At 47.9% G+C, this 16,971-nt stretch overlaps 1 protein-coding gene across 1 annotated transcript in view; it reads right to left on the bottom strand.

The window, feature by feature from the left end:
• Positions 1 to 15,812, bottom strand: part of FAM207A (family with sequence similarity 207 member A) — a 121,764-nt gene extending 105,952 nt beyond the window's left edge. The window contains exons 1-2 of the mRNA XM_030580135.1: positions 15,655 to 15,812; positions 1,208 to 1,316 (exon numbers count right to left, since the gene is read on the bottom strand). Of these exons, the coding sequence (XP_030435995.1) occupies positions 1,208 to 1,316; positions 15,655 to 15,777 (232 nt within the window). The 5' untranslated portion in view covers positions 15,778 to 15,812. The remainder of the gene's footprint in view (positions 1 to 1,207; positions 1,317 to 15,654) is intronic.
• Positions 15,813 to 16,971: the final 1,159 nt, after the last annotated feature.

The following is a 16,971-nucleotide window of genomic DNA, read 5'->3' as shown; positions in this document are numbered from 1 at the left end:
AAGGAGCGGACAGCTGTGGTCTGCAATGCGAGACTAAGACTGCAGATGCCAGCCTGTGACGGACTATAGTTTACTCAGATTAGAAAGGTAAATTATGTACAACACACACACATATATACACAGACAATACAAGTCAGTCATGGAACAAAACCTGTACAGAAAGCTGCCTTCGTGGGCTAACATGTCCCTATCCAGCCTTGCTGCTCCCTCACTCCAGAGTACCAACACAATCAATCCATGCACTCTGGCTGCTCCAATTCTCCACCAGTCACTATCCTGCCTAGAATACTGGCAGGTTTTGTTTATAGCCCGTTTGATACAAGAGGACTCAGGCTGGCTGTAATGGTGAAGGAAAACAAAGACACCGTATGCTATTTGTTACCACTGTTAATTTGCAAGAAAAAAATAAACTTGAACAAGAAAATGCTTATGAGAATCAATGTACATTGAGCCATAGTCTCCAGCCCCAGGACAGAGATTCGCATTGCAGTCGCTTTCTGCTTATGGATGCGAGAGTGGAATCAGCTTGACCTGTCAGTAGGCAGTTTAGGGAAACGTCTCCCCGTCCTGTGGAGACGGAACAGATGAGGGTCCACAGTGCTCCCTCCCAGTCCCCACTCTTCTCCCTCCCTCCCTGCCACAGGCTTTCTTCTCACCATTTGTTTTATGATGGACCCAAAGAAGGTCAGCAAAGGCTCAATGAACAGCAAGGCAAACGCTTAACTGCCGCCTCCAACCCTCACTTGGAACCCAGTTTTAAAACCCTCTCCTAGGACCCAAGGTCATACCTGGGTCAGAATTTAGCAGGCGGTTTCATTCTCTCTGTATTAATTGTTCACAGGCACTGCAAGGCCAGATGCTGAACGCACACATCCAAACACAGCTAGGGTAAGTGAGGTTACTCGTAGGAGTCTTTCCACAACCTAAGATAGTGCGGATTCAAACAGTAGCCTACTGCGAACACGTGTATATTCTGTAATTGCACACCTGCTTTTCCTTCAGGCCACCACCAGATTCAACATGCACATGCTATATGCCTAGCTATGAGCATGATACAAGATCCCAGTGGGTGCAGAACCTCAGACCTGAGATCACAACCAGGTGACTGAAATCCAGCCAAACCTGCAGCAGATATAAGCACCCCCCTCTCTTACAGAAGAGACGTACTCACTCTGGCAGTTATTGCTCCCTACAGAGCACCCCTTACCTGTCTGGGCTGAGACAACGCTTCGGGAGTCCAAATCCAACTTCTTCACCAGAGTTTTGGGATCAATCTTCATTCCAGCAAAGACATCAGAGGACAAAAAAGCCCAGTCCTGAGCCAAAGACAAAATTAAACACACACTTTAATATTGAGAGGAATAAAATAATTGCAAAATTCTGACCTAATAGCCCATTGGTTCATGGTACGTAAGTGTGCACCGTGCCTCAGAGGACACAGTCAAACTACTGGTTTCCAGCTCATTGGTTTTTACTACAAATATTTATGGGTCTCTGTGATGGGCATTCCCAGGGTACAACCTGGAACTGGGGTACTGCTGAGCCCTCTGTCTCACCAACCTGCACTGCCTCTCACACTGCGATAATGTGACAAGCTACAAATCCCTCAAGGTCCTGCACTCACACAAGCATTCACAGGCAGGGACACACCCAGCTTTCACCAGCCACTCCTGAACCAACAAGAGAGTGGCTCCATCCAGCTCCCCAGCTGAGGAACCCCAGAGCTACACTGTCCTGTCCTAGTCAAAAACTTGACCAGTGTAAGTTTATTATCCAGTCCGCCCCTCCATCAACGTGGAGAGGTTATGCACAGGATTGTATTAACTGAGATAAGGCTTTTTTCATGAACTTCACTCAAACTACACTGTTTTTAGGTAAAATATAAAACAGATTTATTAACTACTGATAGATTTCAAGTGATTATAAGTAATAGCGTACAGATCAAAGATTACCTAAGAAATAAAACAAAATTGCAATCTAAATTCTATACACTAGACAGGATTTGAATCAAGCAGTGTCTCACCCTGGTGGTACAAACAGTTCACCAACTTTCCATACACAGGCTAGGATTCCTCGTTTCCTGCCTGGGACCACCTTCCCAGTCCAGTCTTTGTTCCAGGTGTTAAGTTCTGAGGTGAGATTACGTCACTTCCTCTTTTTACAGCTTCTCCCATGTGGCAAGAATTTCATTGTCCCAAACAAAGCCCACAGCACAGTTTGTGCAAAACTACAGGCACAAAATGGAGTCCAGTGTCACATGCCCCGGTCACATGCTTTTGCATGCTTTGATAAGTCATAGCAGCCATTGTCCACCCAGTGGACATAAGCTTCTTCTAAGGCCTATGGTGTTACTTAATGGGCAATCAGCATGAATAGTCCATTCACAATGTGCTCGCTAGACTGGATGTAAACTACCTTCTGGATGTCACCTCAGGAGCAAACATATTTTAAATACTGGTACACAGTCAATATTCACAACTTCTGATACAATTATAGCATATACAATCCAACAAGATATTAATGTTCAACAGATCAAGACATTTAGAATGATCCCTTATAAAGCATATTTTGTACAAAACATATTCTAATTATATCACTATGGTGAATTTGGGGGTGCCAGGGTCTTGCTTTAGGGTACAGAGTGTCACAGTCTCTTCTAAGCACATATAAGGATAGCCACAAGTAGCCACCAGAGGTGTCGTCTCGCTTGGTTAGCCAAGCCCCTTCAGTCTGGAAACAGGGCTGAAAGTCTCCTAAGAGCAAGCTTCCCCGCTAGATTTTCAGCACTTCCAGGTTTGAGCACAGCATTTCCATGGGGAGTTTCATCAACACCCATAGACAAAACCAAACCACATCTTAGTCACACTGAAAAAACACATAATGCTATCATTACCCACAATCATCCCACTCTGCCTGCCAGAGGAAGTACGGCAAGCAGCTCCTTCCTAAGGCCTGGCACCAGATCGCAAAGGCAAAACTGCAGAGGTGCCTAGTAGCATTTGCAGAAGAACTGAGCAGGTTTGGCATCTGACTTCTGAGTCAATGAGAGTTAGGCACTGAACCCAATTAAGTGCTTTTGAAAACCCCACTAGGCACCTCTCTGCATCGTTAGACACCTAACTTTTGTAGAGCCAGCCCCTGGTCTGCACATGGTTTCTGTACTGGCATGACTGTTTTGGTTAGGAGTCATTGCTGTCGTTTTTTAAGATGGGTATCTCAGACTTTCTCCTCAGAGTATATTCTGTGGCAGCCAAGTGCCTGGCTGTAGATAGCAGATTGGTTGGTGTGTTTGGGGTGGTTATGGGAACTATGAAGTTGCGGTGATCCAGGGTTTTTTTGTATACAGTTTTCTGTAGAGTTCCATTGTTGAAGCTAACGTGGGGTCCAGGAAGTTGGTGATCACGTGGGAGTGTTCCAGAGAGAGCTTAACGGTGGATATTGAAGCTGTGGTGGAAATCCATCAGGGCATTTAGGTCATCTGTCCAGAGGATGAAAATATCGTTGATGTATCTCAGGTTATCATTGGTTTCGTGATGCATTTGTCCAGAAATTCTTCTTTAAGGTGGCCCATGAAGAGGCTGGCATATTGGGAAGACATCCTAGTACCCGTGGCTCTGCCCACGGTTTAGACAAAGTGTTCACCATTGAATGTAAAACGGTGATGGGTGAGGAAGAAATGGATGAGTTTGGCAATGTGTTTGCAGTGGAGATCTGAGGTTTGTTGATTGTCTCGTAAATATTTATAGCAGACAGCTACGCTGTCATCGTGAGGGATGTTGGTGTATAGGGAGATGACATCCACAGTGGCGAGGATGGTGTTCTGAGGGAGGTTGTTAACGTTACAGAGTTTGGAAGTCAGTTGTGTCCTGGAGAATGCTGGCCCTTTGTGTGGTAAGGGGCTTGAGTATGGTTTCTATGAATCCCAATATTCCTTCAGTAAGAGTGCCGTGACCAGACATGATGGGTTTGCCTGGATTCCTTTGTTTGTATATCTTCAGAAGCATGTAGAAGGCTCCTGGGTTGAGTTCATGGGGGATGAGTTTATAGAGTTTCTCTTGGATTTTTGAAGGGGAAGGATTTGATGATATCCTTAAATTCCTGGGTAAATTATGATGTGGGGTCTTCTTTGGGTTCTTTATAGTAAGTGGTATCAGAGAGTTGTCAGTGGCCTTGTTAATGTTGCCATCATGGTTGAGGATTACAATGGCACCCCCTTTGTCTGCTGGTTTGATCACTATCTGGTGGTTGGATTTCAGAGACTGCATGGCTGTCCTCTCTGCGGTGGAGAAACTGTGGTAGATATGAAGCTTGTTAAGGATTTCAGTCATTTTTTTTCTGAAGCAATCTATGTAATGATCAAGAGCGTGGTTTCATCCACTTTGCGGTGTCCAGTCAGATGATTCTTTTGTCTTCTGACTGTCGGTGGTTAAGAGAATCATTTCTTACTGTAACAATTATACTAATACACTCCCTAGTGTGGGCACAGTACTGCAGGACTAAAAGAGCGGTCTCCAACCTTCTCAGTCCTGGCATCCACCTATAACTACTGCATAACCCACCGAGCTGAGAAGCAACATTGAACTCCTCCAGCATTACTGAAGGACGGCCATCAGGGCTGGTTCTAGGGCAGACAAGGAGCGCAATTGTCCTAGGTGCCCTCCAGAAGGAGGCACTGAACTGCTGTGCTGCTCAACCCTTTTCCTCCTCTGCTCCTGATTGGCTAGCCATTGTTTGTTTGTCTGAGGGTGTGAGAACGAAAACGTTTTCCACCCTGGCTGGCAAAACAGCTAGGGCCGCCCCTGCAGGCCACAGAGTGGGCTCACTCAACCACAGGAAGCAGGGTGGTAGGAGTTACAAAGGACAGAAAATGTACTTTCACCACTCTATTTTCTCTCTGGATTGTCCCTTTCTTACCACTGCTACTCTCTATTCACTGCTATTCCAAATGAGCTCTTTGCCAAGGAAAAGAGGAAACAAGAGCTCACTATAAGATTATTAAGAGCAAGTGAAGCAATGTAAGGTGACTAGGCAACAAAATGGCAGATGAAATTCAAAGTAATGCACATTGGAAAACACAATCCCAGCTACACATATAAAATGATGGGGTCTGAATTAACTGTTACCACTCAAGAAAGATCTTGGAGTCATTGTGGATAGTTCTCTGAAAACATCCGTTCAATGTGCAGCGTCAGTCAAAACAGAGAACAGAATGCTGGAAATCATTAAGAAAGTGATAGATAAAAGGACAGAAAATATCATATTGCCTCTATATAAATCCATGGTACACCACACCTTGAATGCCGCGTGCAGATCTGGTCACCCCATCTCAAAAAAGATATATTAGAATTGGAAGAGGTACAGAAAAGGGCAACAAAAATTATTAAGAGTAAGGAACAGATAGATATGAGGAGAGATTAATAAAACTGAGACTTTTCATTTTGGAAAAGGGACGATTAAGGAGGGACATGCTAGAGATCTATAAAATCAAGACTGGTGTGGAGAAAGTGCTATTTACTCCTTCTCATAACACAAAGCTAGGGGTCACCAAATGAAATTAACAGGCAGCAGGTGTAAAACAAACAAAAGGAACTATTTCTTCACACAATGCACAGTCAGCCTGTGGAACTCTTTGCCAGAGGATATTGTGAAGGCCAAAACTATATGACAGTTCAAAAAAGAGAACTGGATGAGTTCATGGAGGATAGGTCCATCCGTGGGTATTAGTCAGGACAGGCAGGGATGCAAAACCATGCTCTGAAGTGTCCCTAGCCTGTGTCTGCCAGAAGCTGGGCATGGGCGACAGGGGATGGATCACTTGATGATTGCCTGTTCTGTTCATCCCCTCTGAAGCACCAGGCATTGGCCACTGTTGGAAGACAGGAAACTGGGCTAGATGGACCTTTGGTCTGACCCAGCATGGTTGTTCTTATGAGACAATGGGCCATGGTTTGTTTTTTCCTATAAACATGCAGAAAAAAAAAATTCAGCTTCTTCTTCCATTGACCCTTTCCTAAATTTGTTGGTTATATGTGACAAGGTGTCTGGCCTTTTCCCTCTTCTCTTCTGGACTGACGCAGCAACCTTAGTTTTATAACCACCTTCTCTTAAAACAGACTTTTCATTTTTAAATAGGATTCCAAGCTATGGCACTTTCTCTGAGCGATCAGAAGTGTAAGTCCCCCTATTATGTCTCAGTGTGAAAGGGATCTGCTACTGCTAAACAGGGTAACAGCTCCCTGCCATTCCAGTTGGCTGGCCAGCATCACACATTCCTTGGGACTCCACCAGTCCTAGCTTTGCTTTGCAGGTTAACCCTTGGCGCACTTCAGTGCCTGAATGCTCCACAGGCATCTCCTTGCAGCACCCAGCCCGTCACTGGGCACTCACAAAAACAGCGCACACACAAGCTCGCTTGGTTGAACAAGGAATTCACACTCCGCTTCATATAACAGCACTGAGATATACTTAGGTTCTAACAAGGAGAAGTTTATTATCCAAGAGCTGAAATTTAAGCGATACTGAGCAAGAATAAGAGAGACGGAAATGGTTGCAAATAAAACAGCAGGACACCCTGTGTGACTAAAATTTAACTTCAGCTGCCATCCTTGACTAAAGGCATTTCTTACCTAAAGCAACCTTTTAACATTGCCCCACCGCAACATGGTAGGGAATCCACCCTTCAAAGATACAGACAGCACTGGTCTCTTTGTCCCCTCGGGGACGGATCACCTACGTGTCTTTTTCCTTCTCCTTACATTCCCCAAAGGGTACTGTCTTTGTCACCAGAACGCCTGCTGATTTCACATCCGCATATTAATTTGTCCCTCCAGTATGAATTGCCCATTGTCTCTGACATCATTCTGCTCAATTTACTTTATAGACAGGGAGAAAATAATTTTACCTCTCATTTGAAAGAAAACCTGTTTCTCCCTTTGTTTTATTAGACTTCAAAGCCTATCATCAGTGAGTATCCATAATTCCTCCTGCAGTGTTAATACATACACTTCACAATGATATTACTGACTAACATGCCACCGGCTTTCATTTAGTATCATAACAGCAATGTGTTGGGTGTAGTTGGTTTGTCAGCCTGGCAAGAGTTGCTGACACAAAGCAGTGAACCACTAATGTGCCTCTGGGTCACACACGCATTCAAGACATTCAGACACCCTGCATTCCACATTCACCACTTTTATATGGCTATACTGTGTACATTGTATACCTTGTGAGGTATCGTTTGAAAATGCATAATCTACTGAACATCACTGTCCTGTTAAAATGGGTGTATCAACACTATATGTGGAGCTATGAGATTTTACTTATGATTGTTACTGAAATATACTGTAGTTCTGGGTAACGCCCTCAGACCATTTTCTCAAAGACAAAAGCACACTGGCTTGCCAGCTAGGTGCTAAAAGGCCATTACCTGTTTAATGGGAGATTTACTAGCAGGGGAGTTGTAAACTAGAAATGTACAATTCACCTGAAGAACAGGAGGCAGCTCACGGACGGCACAGAACTGCCTGACCACATGACCCAGCAAGGACTTTTCCAGAAAAAATGGGTCAGGATATAAGAAGGGGGGAAAAAAAGCCCCCCAACCACCTCTCTTCCCGCATCTCTACCCATGGCAGCAAGACGGCTTAGAAGACAAAGGAAGCTTTTGGAACTGGAGGGTGTGGTCCAGCCTAGAGGTTTTTCCAGCAAGTACAGACTGCTGACAGCATGTGAGTGAGACAAACTATTTTGCTTTTAGAACAATTCACCTTGGAAAAACTTAGGAAACAGCTTGCGTGTTTATCTTTTATTTTTTTTCTAACCAATTCCGACCTTTATGTCTTATCACTTAGAATCTATCTTCCTTTAGTTAATAAACTTGTTTTATCTACACCAGCGCGTTTTGGTTGAAGAGTCTGGGGAATCTCTACTCACGTTAACAAAGGCTGGTGCACAATCATTTCTTTTGATGAAATGACAGGCTATTAATGAGGTTGCATTGTTCAGTAGAATGCTGGACAGTGCAAGATGTACATTTCTTGGGTGCAAGGCGGGGACCAAGAATTTACCGGTATCACCCTCTGTGTAGTTGCTGGGTAGCTGGAAGGGCATTCATGTAACTTGGCCGGAAGTGACTTTACACGCTGGTGGCTTTTCACTAGCAGAGCAGTGTAAAAGACACCCTGGGCTGGAGAATTAAAGGGACACAGCCATTCAACAGTCCAGATTACACCCTAGGTTACATCACAGACATTTGAAAACAGACACTACCTCAACACAATGAAGGAAGTGCAAGTTCCTACTTAATGGCATGTTGGCAAAATAGACTCCATCTAGAAACAAGAGCACAGAACAAATCAGAGAGAAGGACAGCTATTTCGCCGCACAGACCTGCACTGTTCCCAGCTCTTCAGTAATACAAATCTCATAATATTCAAAGCCCCAGCTACTGGAGTCATGTGATTTTGAGAACCTTGGCTGTAAAAACAAGTTAACTTTCTAGCCCTCAGGGTTGTAGGGAAAAGCTTGCAAATGTGGCCTCTGAAAGCCACATTTTCATTGTTGCTCTCTTAGTTGTTTCCATAGCATTCTTCCAGCAATGTTCTAGGTCTCATTCAGTAAACATGGGGGTGAAAAGAAAACGAAGGGACTTCATGCAGCATAGTTCCCTTATTCAGACTTCTGATTTTTCTGCAGGGTACATGTCCTCAGTTAAACAAGGGGATACAGCGAGGTGGGCAAACTCCAGCCTGTGAGCCATTTTAAGCTGGCTTGCGAGCTCCCACTAGGGCACAGGGCAGGGGCCGCACCACATGGCTCGGCCCTGCTCTGGCGCTCCAGCCGGGGTGCAGGATCAGGGGCCGCATCATGCGGCTCAGCCCTGCTCCAGCAGGGGCACTGGGCCAGGGCTGCACCACACAGCTCCCAGAAGCCGCGGCATGGCCCCACTGTGGCTCCTATGCACTCCAATAGGAACTGCGGGGGGCAGTGCCTGCAGACACAGCAACACTCAAAGCCACCTGGCTGCACCTCCACGTAGGAGCCGTAGGGACATGCCACTGCTTCCAGGAGCTGCTGGAGGTAAGCACTGCTCGGAGCCTGCACTCAAGCCTCTCCCCATACCCCAACCCCCCACCCCAGCTCAGAGCACCCACCTGCACCCCAGCACCAGTACCTCTCCTCCCCAGCCCCACCCCAGAGCCCACACCCCCAGCCAGGACCTGAACCCCTTCTTGTACCGCTGCCCCAGTCCTGATCCCCCTCCCACCCTCCAAATCCCTTGGTCTCAGCCCAGAGCACCCTCCTACATCCCAAACTCCTCATCCCAGCCCCACCCCAGGGCCTAAACCCCCTCCAGCACCCCAACCCCAATTTCGTGAGCATTCATGGCCCACCATACGATTTCTATTCCCTGATGTGGCCCTTGGGCCAAAAAGTTTGCCCACCCCGGGATACAGTGATGTTACAGTAGTACACAAGGACCGGGCATAGAAATGGAGAATTTTGCACCTTGCTTTGTTTTTTAATATTAGCATATTTACGAAGTCTGAAGAAGAGATTACTCAGATTTGGCTGAGCAGGCCCCAAAACATTAACTGCACCTGCACCACAAATTATACTCTTTCAATGAGACAATAGTCTTGTGACTCATGCAGGCAACAAGGTGTGGGGACAGAGGAGATGGTGGAGGGTGAAAGATGACAGTTGAACTCCTCCCCTCACATACATATTAAACACACACTGTCAGGATCACTGCATATGAGAGTTGTTGTGTGATTAACAAAGAGGGAGAGACCAAGGCAGACTTTAACAGAAAATGTCATACTCAGCTACATCAGGATATGGTAATGATAGCCAAAGAGAGGAGAGCACTAAAATTCAATCTCTCTCTTACTGTACATGTGACATTCCCTCTTAGGCCCTTTCATGTTACTGATGCATGAACATTCCCTGCATTGCTTGGAAGAATCTGATGGAACAATCCATTTTCTGTTGGCTAGAGTCCAGCAACACACAAATACAACCACATTCACAGACTGTTGCTTAAGTTGCAAAGCCAAGCACCCGAAAGTTAGGAAAGTTAAAATTAAGGCTGATAGTGCAATCTTTAGTTTAGTCCCCTTGTGCATGCGCATTGTGATACAATCTTTAATTACATGATCGAATACTAGCTTTTCCGGAGGCCCCCTGCCTCATTCAGTGCACGGGGTGGATGGGCTTGCAGGAGAAGAGGTAGCTGTTCAATATTTGTCTTTCTCCTCATCTCTCAATGTGTGGTCCCTGCTTCACTCACCGCACACCAATCAAACCCTGGACCAAATACAGAATTATTAATTTCCTCGTTAACTCTATGGTGCTGACTGCTGTATCATCCAAGCCTCACAAACAATAATGAATTAGCTGCACAACATTCCTGTGAAATGGTGAGGGGTTTTACAGCAGGGGAAATGACTGGGAAATTTAAAGCCAAATTCCACAAGTGACTATTAACTTCAGGTGCCTCAGTGATCGCACACCCCTAATTTTTCTGCTTACTGTGCATTTTTGTAACCTTTCTACATTCAAAGCAGGGCTCAGAAATCTAACAGCCCAGTGAGGTCCGTGGGTAAGTACTGTCCCCATTTTATAGAGGGAAACGGAAAGCCCACAGAGACAGGCGATGGCACTGCCAGTTTGCCAGAGATGCTAAGCAACCACAACTTCTAATGCGGTGGTTCCCAAATGGTAGGCCACAACCCTTTTCGGGGTGATGGTGATCTCTACTGTGCACAAGATGCCATTTTGCTCTGTATAGAGTAACCTCGCATGTACAATGCGTGTGGTCACTATTCATGGAGGATGCTATTTCCTCTACAAAATGGCATCCTCTGCACTGCATAAACTCACATACTCCATACGCACAAGGTCATGGGGTGCAGAGGATGCCTTCTGAACAGCAAAATGGCATCCTCCTTGTGGTGTGACCTCACATTCTGGTGCATGCAAGGTCATGCCGTGCGGAGAACACCACCTTGTTCTTCAAAATGACATCCTCCATGCTGTCTGCGGTCCCAGGTGGAAATAATTCATTAAAATGGGGTTGTGCCAGCAAAAAGTTTGGGAACTCCTATTCTAAGGAGTTCAGGTGAGTGCTCAACACTGCTGACAATCTGGGTCCAGCTGTCTCAAGCTGAGCACCTGGCCATGCAGAACACTCCATTAGCGACCACCTGTGCAAGGGGTTTGAAACTGGGAATGGGCAACAGGGGATGGATTACTTGATGACTGGCCATTGTTGGAAGACAGGATACTGGGCTGGCTGGACCTTTGGTCTGACCCAGTATGGCTGTGAGTCTGAAGTTTGGTTTAATAGGTCCGAAGATCAAATGACATTTTCAAGGTTCTTTCATCTCTAAAACCAACATCCTGCTATTGCTATTATGAGCTCATCTGTTTTACCTTGAGGCAAGAGGAATTCCAATTCCGCTTACCTCAGATAGGACAAAAGTCACAGGCATTTGATCTTGCCCACTGTTAATCTGCAAAGCCCTGCTGGTGAGAAGTCTTTTTGGATGTGCTCCAGCATCTTCTACAGAAATGCTCTTAAGAATTCTAACGAACAGAAAGCAATTCACAGCACCTTCAGTGGTGCAGAAACCCTGTAGTGTCTCACTCCCTTCCACCTACCAACACACCAGTCAACATCTCTGACATCTTTCGCAAAACTAGCAATGCAGGCCAGATGGACTTGTAAGCAGCTAAGATTTATGTAACATCTCAGCTAGACTCTCTGTTCAAGATCTCAGGTTTACAGATTCTTACTCCAAGGGCTTGTCTTCACTATGAGCTAAATTGGCACTGCTGCAATCGATGCAGGAATAGCGAAGAGACGCTCAATCAACTGGAGAGCGCTCTCCCATCAATTTCAGTACTCTACCTCAATGAGAGTCGGAAGCAATGCTGGCGGGAGAGCATCTCCCGTCGATAGAGCGTAGCATGGACCCTGCGGTAAGTAGATCTAAGCTACATTGACCTGAGTTACACTGCTAACCTAACTCAAATTGCATAGCTTAAATCGATCAGCAGCTGTAGTGAAGACAAGCCCTTACTGTGAGCCTTCAAACATGATCAACAAGAAGAGCAAAAAAAATCAGTTTGCAAAAAACACACAAAAGAGATAAGCCATGCATAGGTCTCTGCCATTCAGGAATATTTAAACACAGGGTTTGAAAAACAGAGCCAATCTCATCTGCTTTTCTGTTTGTTGAGACAATACCCGAACGTGCCTCAAACAGATTTCCAGGGAGTGGCTTAAAGTTCGCCCATTTACTCTGGAATGTGACGTGTTCACAATGCTTGTGCCTACACTAGCCTTCTTTTCCCAAAGTTCCCCACCATTTCAGCTCCACCAGTGCAAGGACACTAGATGCACTACTGTAGACAAAAACAATGAGGAGTCCTTGTGGCACCTTAGAGACTAACCAATTTATTTGGGCATAAGCTTTCGTGGGCAAAAGCCCACTTCATCAGGTAGACAGGCACGCCCCTTTTTTACCCACAAGTCTAGGCAACATGGTGCTTACAGAGCCAGCAGCCTGTTTGCACTAGCATTCCCATTATCACTGCCACTGGTGGAGCTGAGCCAGTGGTAGTAACGGTGAGGAAACTTTAAGGGACAAAAAGCTAATATACAGAAAGCCAGGGGGGTGTCCTACACATGATACTGTTTTAACTTGAAGATATTTTCCTGTATGAAGTGCCGAAAAACCTCTATAGCAAGTCTGTCTGTTCTTAGGCAAGTTTCTTACAGACTCGTAGACTTTAAGGCCAGTAGGGACCATCATGATCATCTAGTCTGACCTGCTGCACACTGCAGGCCACAGAACCTCACCCTCTCATTACTGTAAGAGACCCCTAACCTCAACCTGAGTTACTAAAGTCCTCAAATCAAGGCTTAAAGACTTCAAGTTACAGAGAATCCACCATTTCCACTAGTGTAAGCCTGCAAGTGCCCCCTGCCCCATGCCTTGTCGTCTTATTCCTATCTCTGTGAACGAGGAAATTAAAGTATTTTTTCTAGAGTATTTCATGGGGACGTTCCAAAATGTTTGTAAACAACTTTAAAGATTAAAAGTGCCAAATACACTGAACGCTCAATGTCATTACATTGCATACATATGTCATTACATATGCATCCGATGAAGTGGGTATTCTCCCACGAAAGCTCATAGTCCAATACGCCTGTTAGTCTACAAGGTGCCACAAGACTCTGCTGCTTTTAATGTCATTACAGATACTTAAACGGAGCACTTTTTGTTACTGCTCTGAACAAGGCTGAGACTAATACCTTACATAATCCCTTAAATCAAAAGCTTTTACACTCTTTTCCCAGACTCTCCACTATTGCCTCAGGTTAGCGATCAACTATAAAGCAGTCACTATAGACCTCCCAGTGTCACCCACTCACCATGGACTGTCTTTCCTGCTTCTCCCAGAATGTGACAAGCGTTTTCCTAAGAGCTCACAACCCAGCATTTAAATAGCAGGCAGGTAAAGAGACACATAAACAAGGAGCAGAGTGTTGGCTGCAGTATGGAAGACTGGAGTCTCTAGTGGCCACCAATGTAACTGATGCCAACAGGAACCATGCGCAGGGATGAAGGCAAAGGCAAGTGTTGTCAGAGGTGTTGTTGTTAGAGGCTACCGGTGTGGTGCTCTGCTCTCTCTGTTGGTATCACTCAGCTGCGTGCGTGAGCTCACCCTGTGTGCTGCCCCAGCTCTGCAGATAGCTGATATAGCAGACCCGACAAGAACCCCCAATGACCACAGACTCTAGTAAGGTGCAAAGTCACGTCTGCTAGGTTTATTGAGATCTTGGACACAATGGTAGTTCCCTGTAGGTTTCTTAGCCTAATTCAGGGCATACTACGAGAAAGTGCCTCTTGGCAATGGACTCGGCTCAGTCAGTGGCGGGATTTCCACTGCCCCCTCGGCCGGACAAAGACATCGCCCCAGGGATACATTTTTATACACAGGTACAAACAAGTTACACATCACTCCTGACGTATTGAGGTACAACCCTTCTACGTAGCAAGGTACAACCCCTCTACATAGTAAGGTGCCGCCTCTCACCTTGTACATGTTGGTTCGATCACAACAACTCTATCCATCATTTTACCCTTTTGCCCCTGTCATTGGGATGGGTCAGTCTGTTCCTTGTTATCTGTGTGGAATGTGCAAGTATGTGAATGTGCTGATCTCTAGTGTTCAGTACCTTTTAGGTACGTATCTTCTTGCAGCATCAGCCCTTTCCTTGCCAGCTTCTGTGAGCAGGGCCTGCCTCTGGCTCAGAGCTTCACTTTGCTTTATGTTAGCAAAGTCTTGGCCATTACTTTAGTTCAGGCCTTAGGCCTCATACTGGGCCTTTATCAGGGCCTTCACTTACTACAGCAAGTTGCAAGGGGAGATTCATATGAGGATGGGGCGGCTTTGCAAGTCCTGATGGACAGGAATGGGAGAAAGCAGAGGTCCCTGCAGGAAAATGAGGAGGAGATCAAGGCCAGCATTATGGGAAGAGCAGAGGTTGGACCTGTGAGGAAGGGCATGGCTGAATGTTGCAGGGGAAGACCAGCCATTTGGAGGAAAGAGGTGATCACACACAAGCCATGGACCTGGGCCTAGCAGCAGCTTTTGGGAGGGAGATGAGACGGCCAGAGTGGAGGAGGTTCCAGCAAGGAGGACAGGACATGAACAGGCGAGACAACTGACGGCGAAGGACACGGGCTGAGACAGCGCATAGGGCTCCCACGTGGTGGCAGGATGTGAGGCCAGGCCCAGCAGCCTACACCTGGGTCTCCCGCTGCAGGGCGCTGGGTAACAAAGGCTGCGCCTTGCTGTCAGCGTGGGCACTGCCAGGCCCCACAGCTCACACGGGCTGAGGGGTCCAGAGCAGCCACGAGCATGGACATGCCTTAAACCAATGCTAGAGCTACACCAGCACTGCACATGCCCGCCAGACCCCATGCCTGTCACCCCACATAGCGCCCCTCCGCTGGCATGGCACGGCACGCCGCTCCCCAACACCCCCCTCCACTGGCATGGTGCGGCCCACTTCTCCCCAACACCCCCCTCTGCTGGCATAGCACGGCCCGCCGCTCCCCAACACCCCCCTCCACTGGCATGATGCGGCCCGCCGCTCCCCAACACCCCCCTCCGCTGGCATGGCGCGGCCCACCACTCCCCAACACCCCCTTCCGCTGGCATGGTGCGGCCCGCCGCTCCCCAACACCCCCCTCTGCTGGCATGGCATGGCCCACTGCTCCCCAACACCCCCCTCTGCTGGCATGGCAGGGCCCGCCACTCCCCAACACCCCCCTCTGCTGGCATGGCACGGCCCGCCGCTCCCCAACACCCCCCTCTGCTGGCATGGCACGGTCCACCTTTCTCCAACCCCACTGGCATCGGGCAGCCCACCCCCCCGCTGGCATGGCACAGCCCGCCTCTCCCCGACCCCAGCTGGTACCGCCCCTTGGCTGGCTTGGCGCAGCCCACCCTGGCCAGCACCCCTACCCCGACGCGCATGGTGTAGCCCGTCCCATCCGAACCCCGCATGCGGGATGGTACAGCCCGACAGGCTCCCCGCACACGAGATGGTATCGCCCGGTGCACCCCTTTTACCTTTCCGGGCTCCGCCCTCCAACCGCTGGTCCCGCCCGCCCCATCCTGGCTGCCCGTGTCCCGCGGGCCCGTCAGCCTCGGGGCCGCCTGGTGCAGCCGCGGACGCTTCGCTTTCCCCACCATGGCGGGGCTGCCGGCCTCAGCGTGTGTGCAGCGGCTATGGCCCTCCCCGGCACGCGGCGCCGCACAGCGCGTTCCCCCTCCCCCAAGGGCCGGGGCGTGCCAGGCGGGACATGGGGCGGGGCCGGGCTCCAGCAGGCCGGTGCGCTGGAGCCGGTCCCGGGGCGGACCCGAGCGGCCCGGCCCGGCCTGAGGCGCCGGGTGCTGCCGCCTTCCAGCTTTGGGCAGGTGGGGGCCGCGCCCGGGCTGGAGCCGCAGCCGCTGCCGCTGTTAACTCTGAAGCCTAATGATGCCGGGCGACGTACCGGTAACTGGCTGCTGCGGGTTGCAGCTGCTCTCCGGAGTGGTGCCAGGGCAGCCTGCTGCGAGGGGCTGGTTCCTGGCAAAGATTGCTGGGGTGAAGAAAATGCGATCCTCTTCCCACAAAATAAGTACTGCCTATTCTCCCTGCCCCGGGAGAAAAACTCCTTCCCAAGCCTAAACACGGAGATCACTGGGGCGCTGAGCCAGGAACCCCACAACAATCAAACAGATTCCAGGTATAGACTAGGGTGACCAGACAGGAAGTGCGAAAAATCAGGAGGAGGTGGGGGGGTAATAGGTGCCTATATAAGACAGGGCCTCAAATATCAGGACAGTCCCTATAAAATTGGGATATCTGGTCACACCAGTGTAGCCTGTCCTGGTGCTCCTGAGAGTGGGGGGAAATAACTTTATAGAATTAAACAAAATACACTTACTGCTAACACAGAAAAAGCTGCATTTCTTTTTTAGAAACATATTTCTGTGCTCTTTCTATTCTTCAGGGAATGGGGAAAGCAGAAACACTTACACAGATGTCAAATCAAAACACATTTGTTCTTAGTGTGGTGTCCTCCCTGCCCCAGGGAATTTACTCCTTGGCTTGTTTCATAGATAAATATGGAATGTGCAGCACAAATGGTAAGAGAGGTGATGGAACGAGCCTCTTGCAGAATATCTGTTTTTCTCTCCAATTTATTGAGGGGTCCATTTTCCATTTTCAGTGCATCTTACGACACTCACCAAAAACACTTTCCCCCATTAATGTGAGTGCAAGTTATCTCCCTTCCCCTTGAGACGAAAGGGGCATTTTGTTTCAGCTGTTGACAAATAAGAGTGAACACTTAGCCAGAAGGCTGTTCAGATTTGTTATACTGCAATCTAAGCATGTGGTCC

This window comes from Gopherus evgoodei, chromosome 11, assembly GCF_007399415.2.
Source record: "Gopherus evgoodei ecotype Sinaloan lineage chromosome 11, rGopEvg1_v1.p, whole genome shotgun sequence".
NCBI classification, from domain to species: Eukaryota; Metazoa; Chordata; order Testudines; family Testudinidae; genus Gopherus; species Gopherus evgoodei.
The sequence above is the reverse complement of the archived record's forward strand: the minus strand, read 5'-3'. Positions and strand labels throughout refer to the sequence as shown.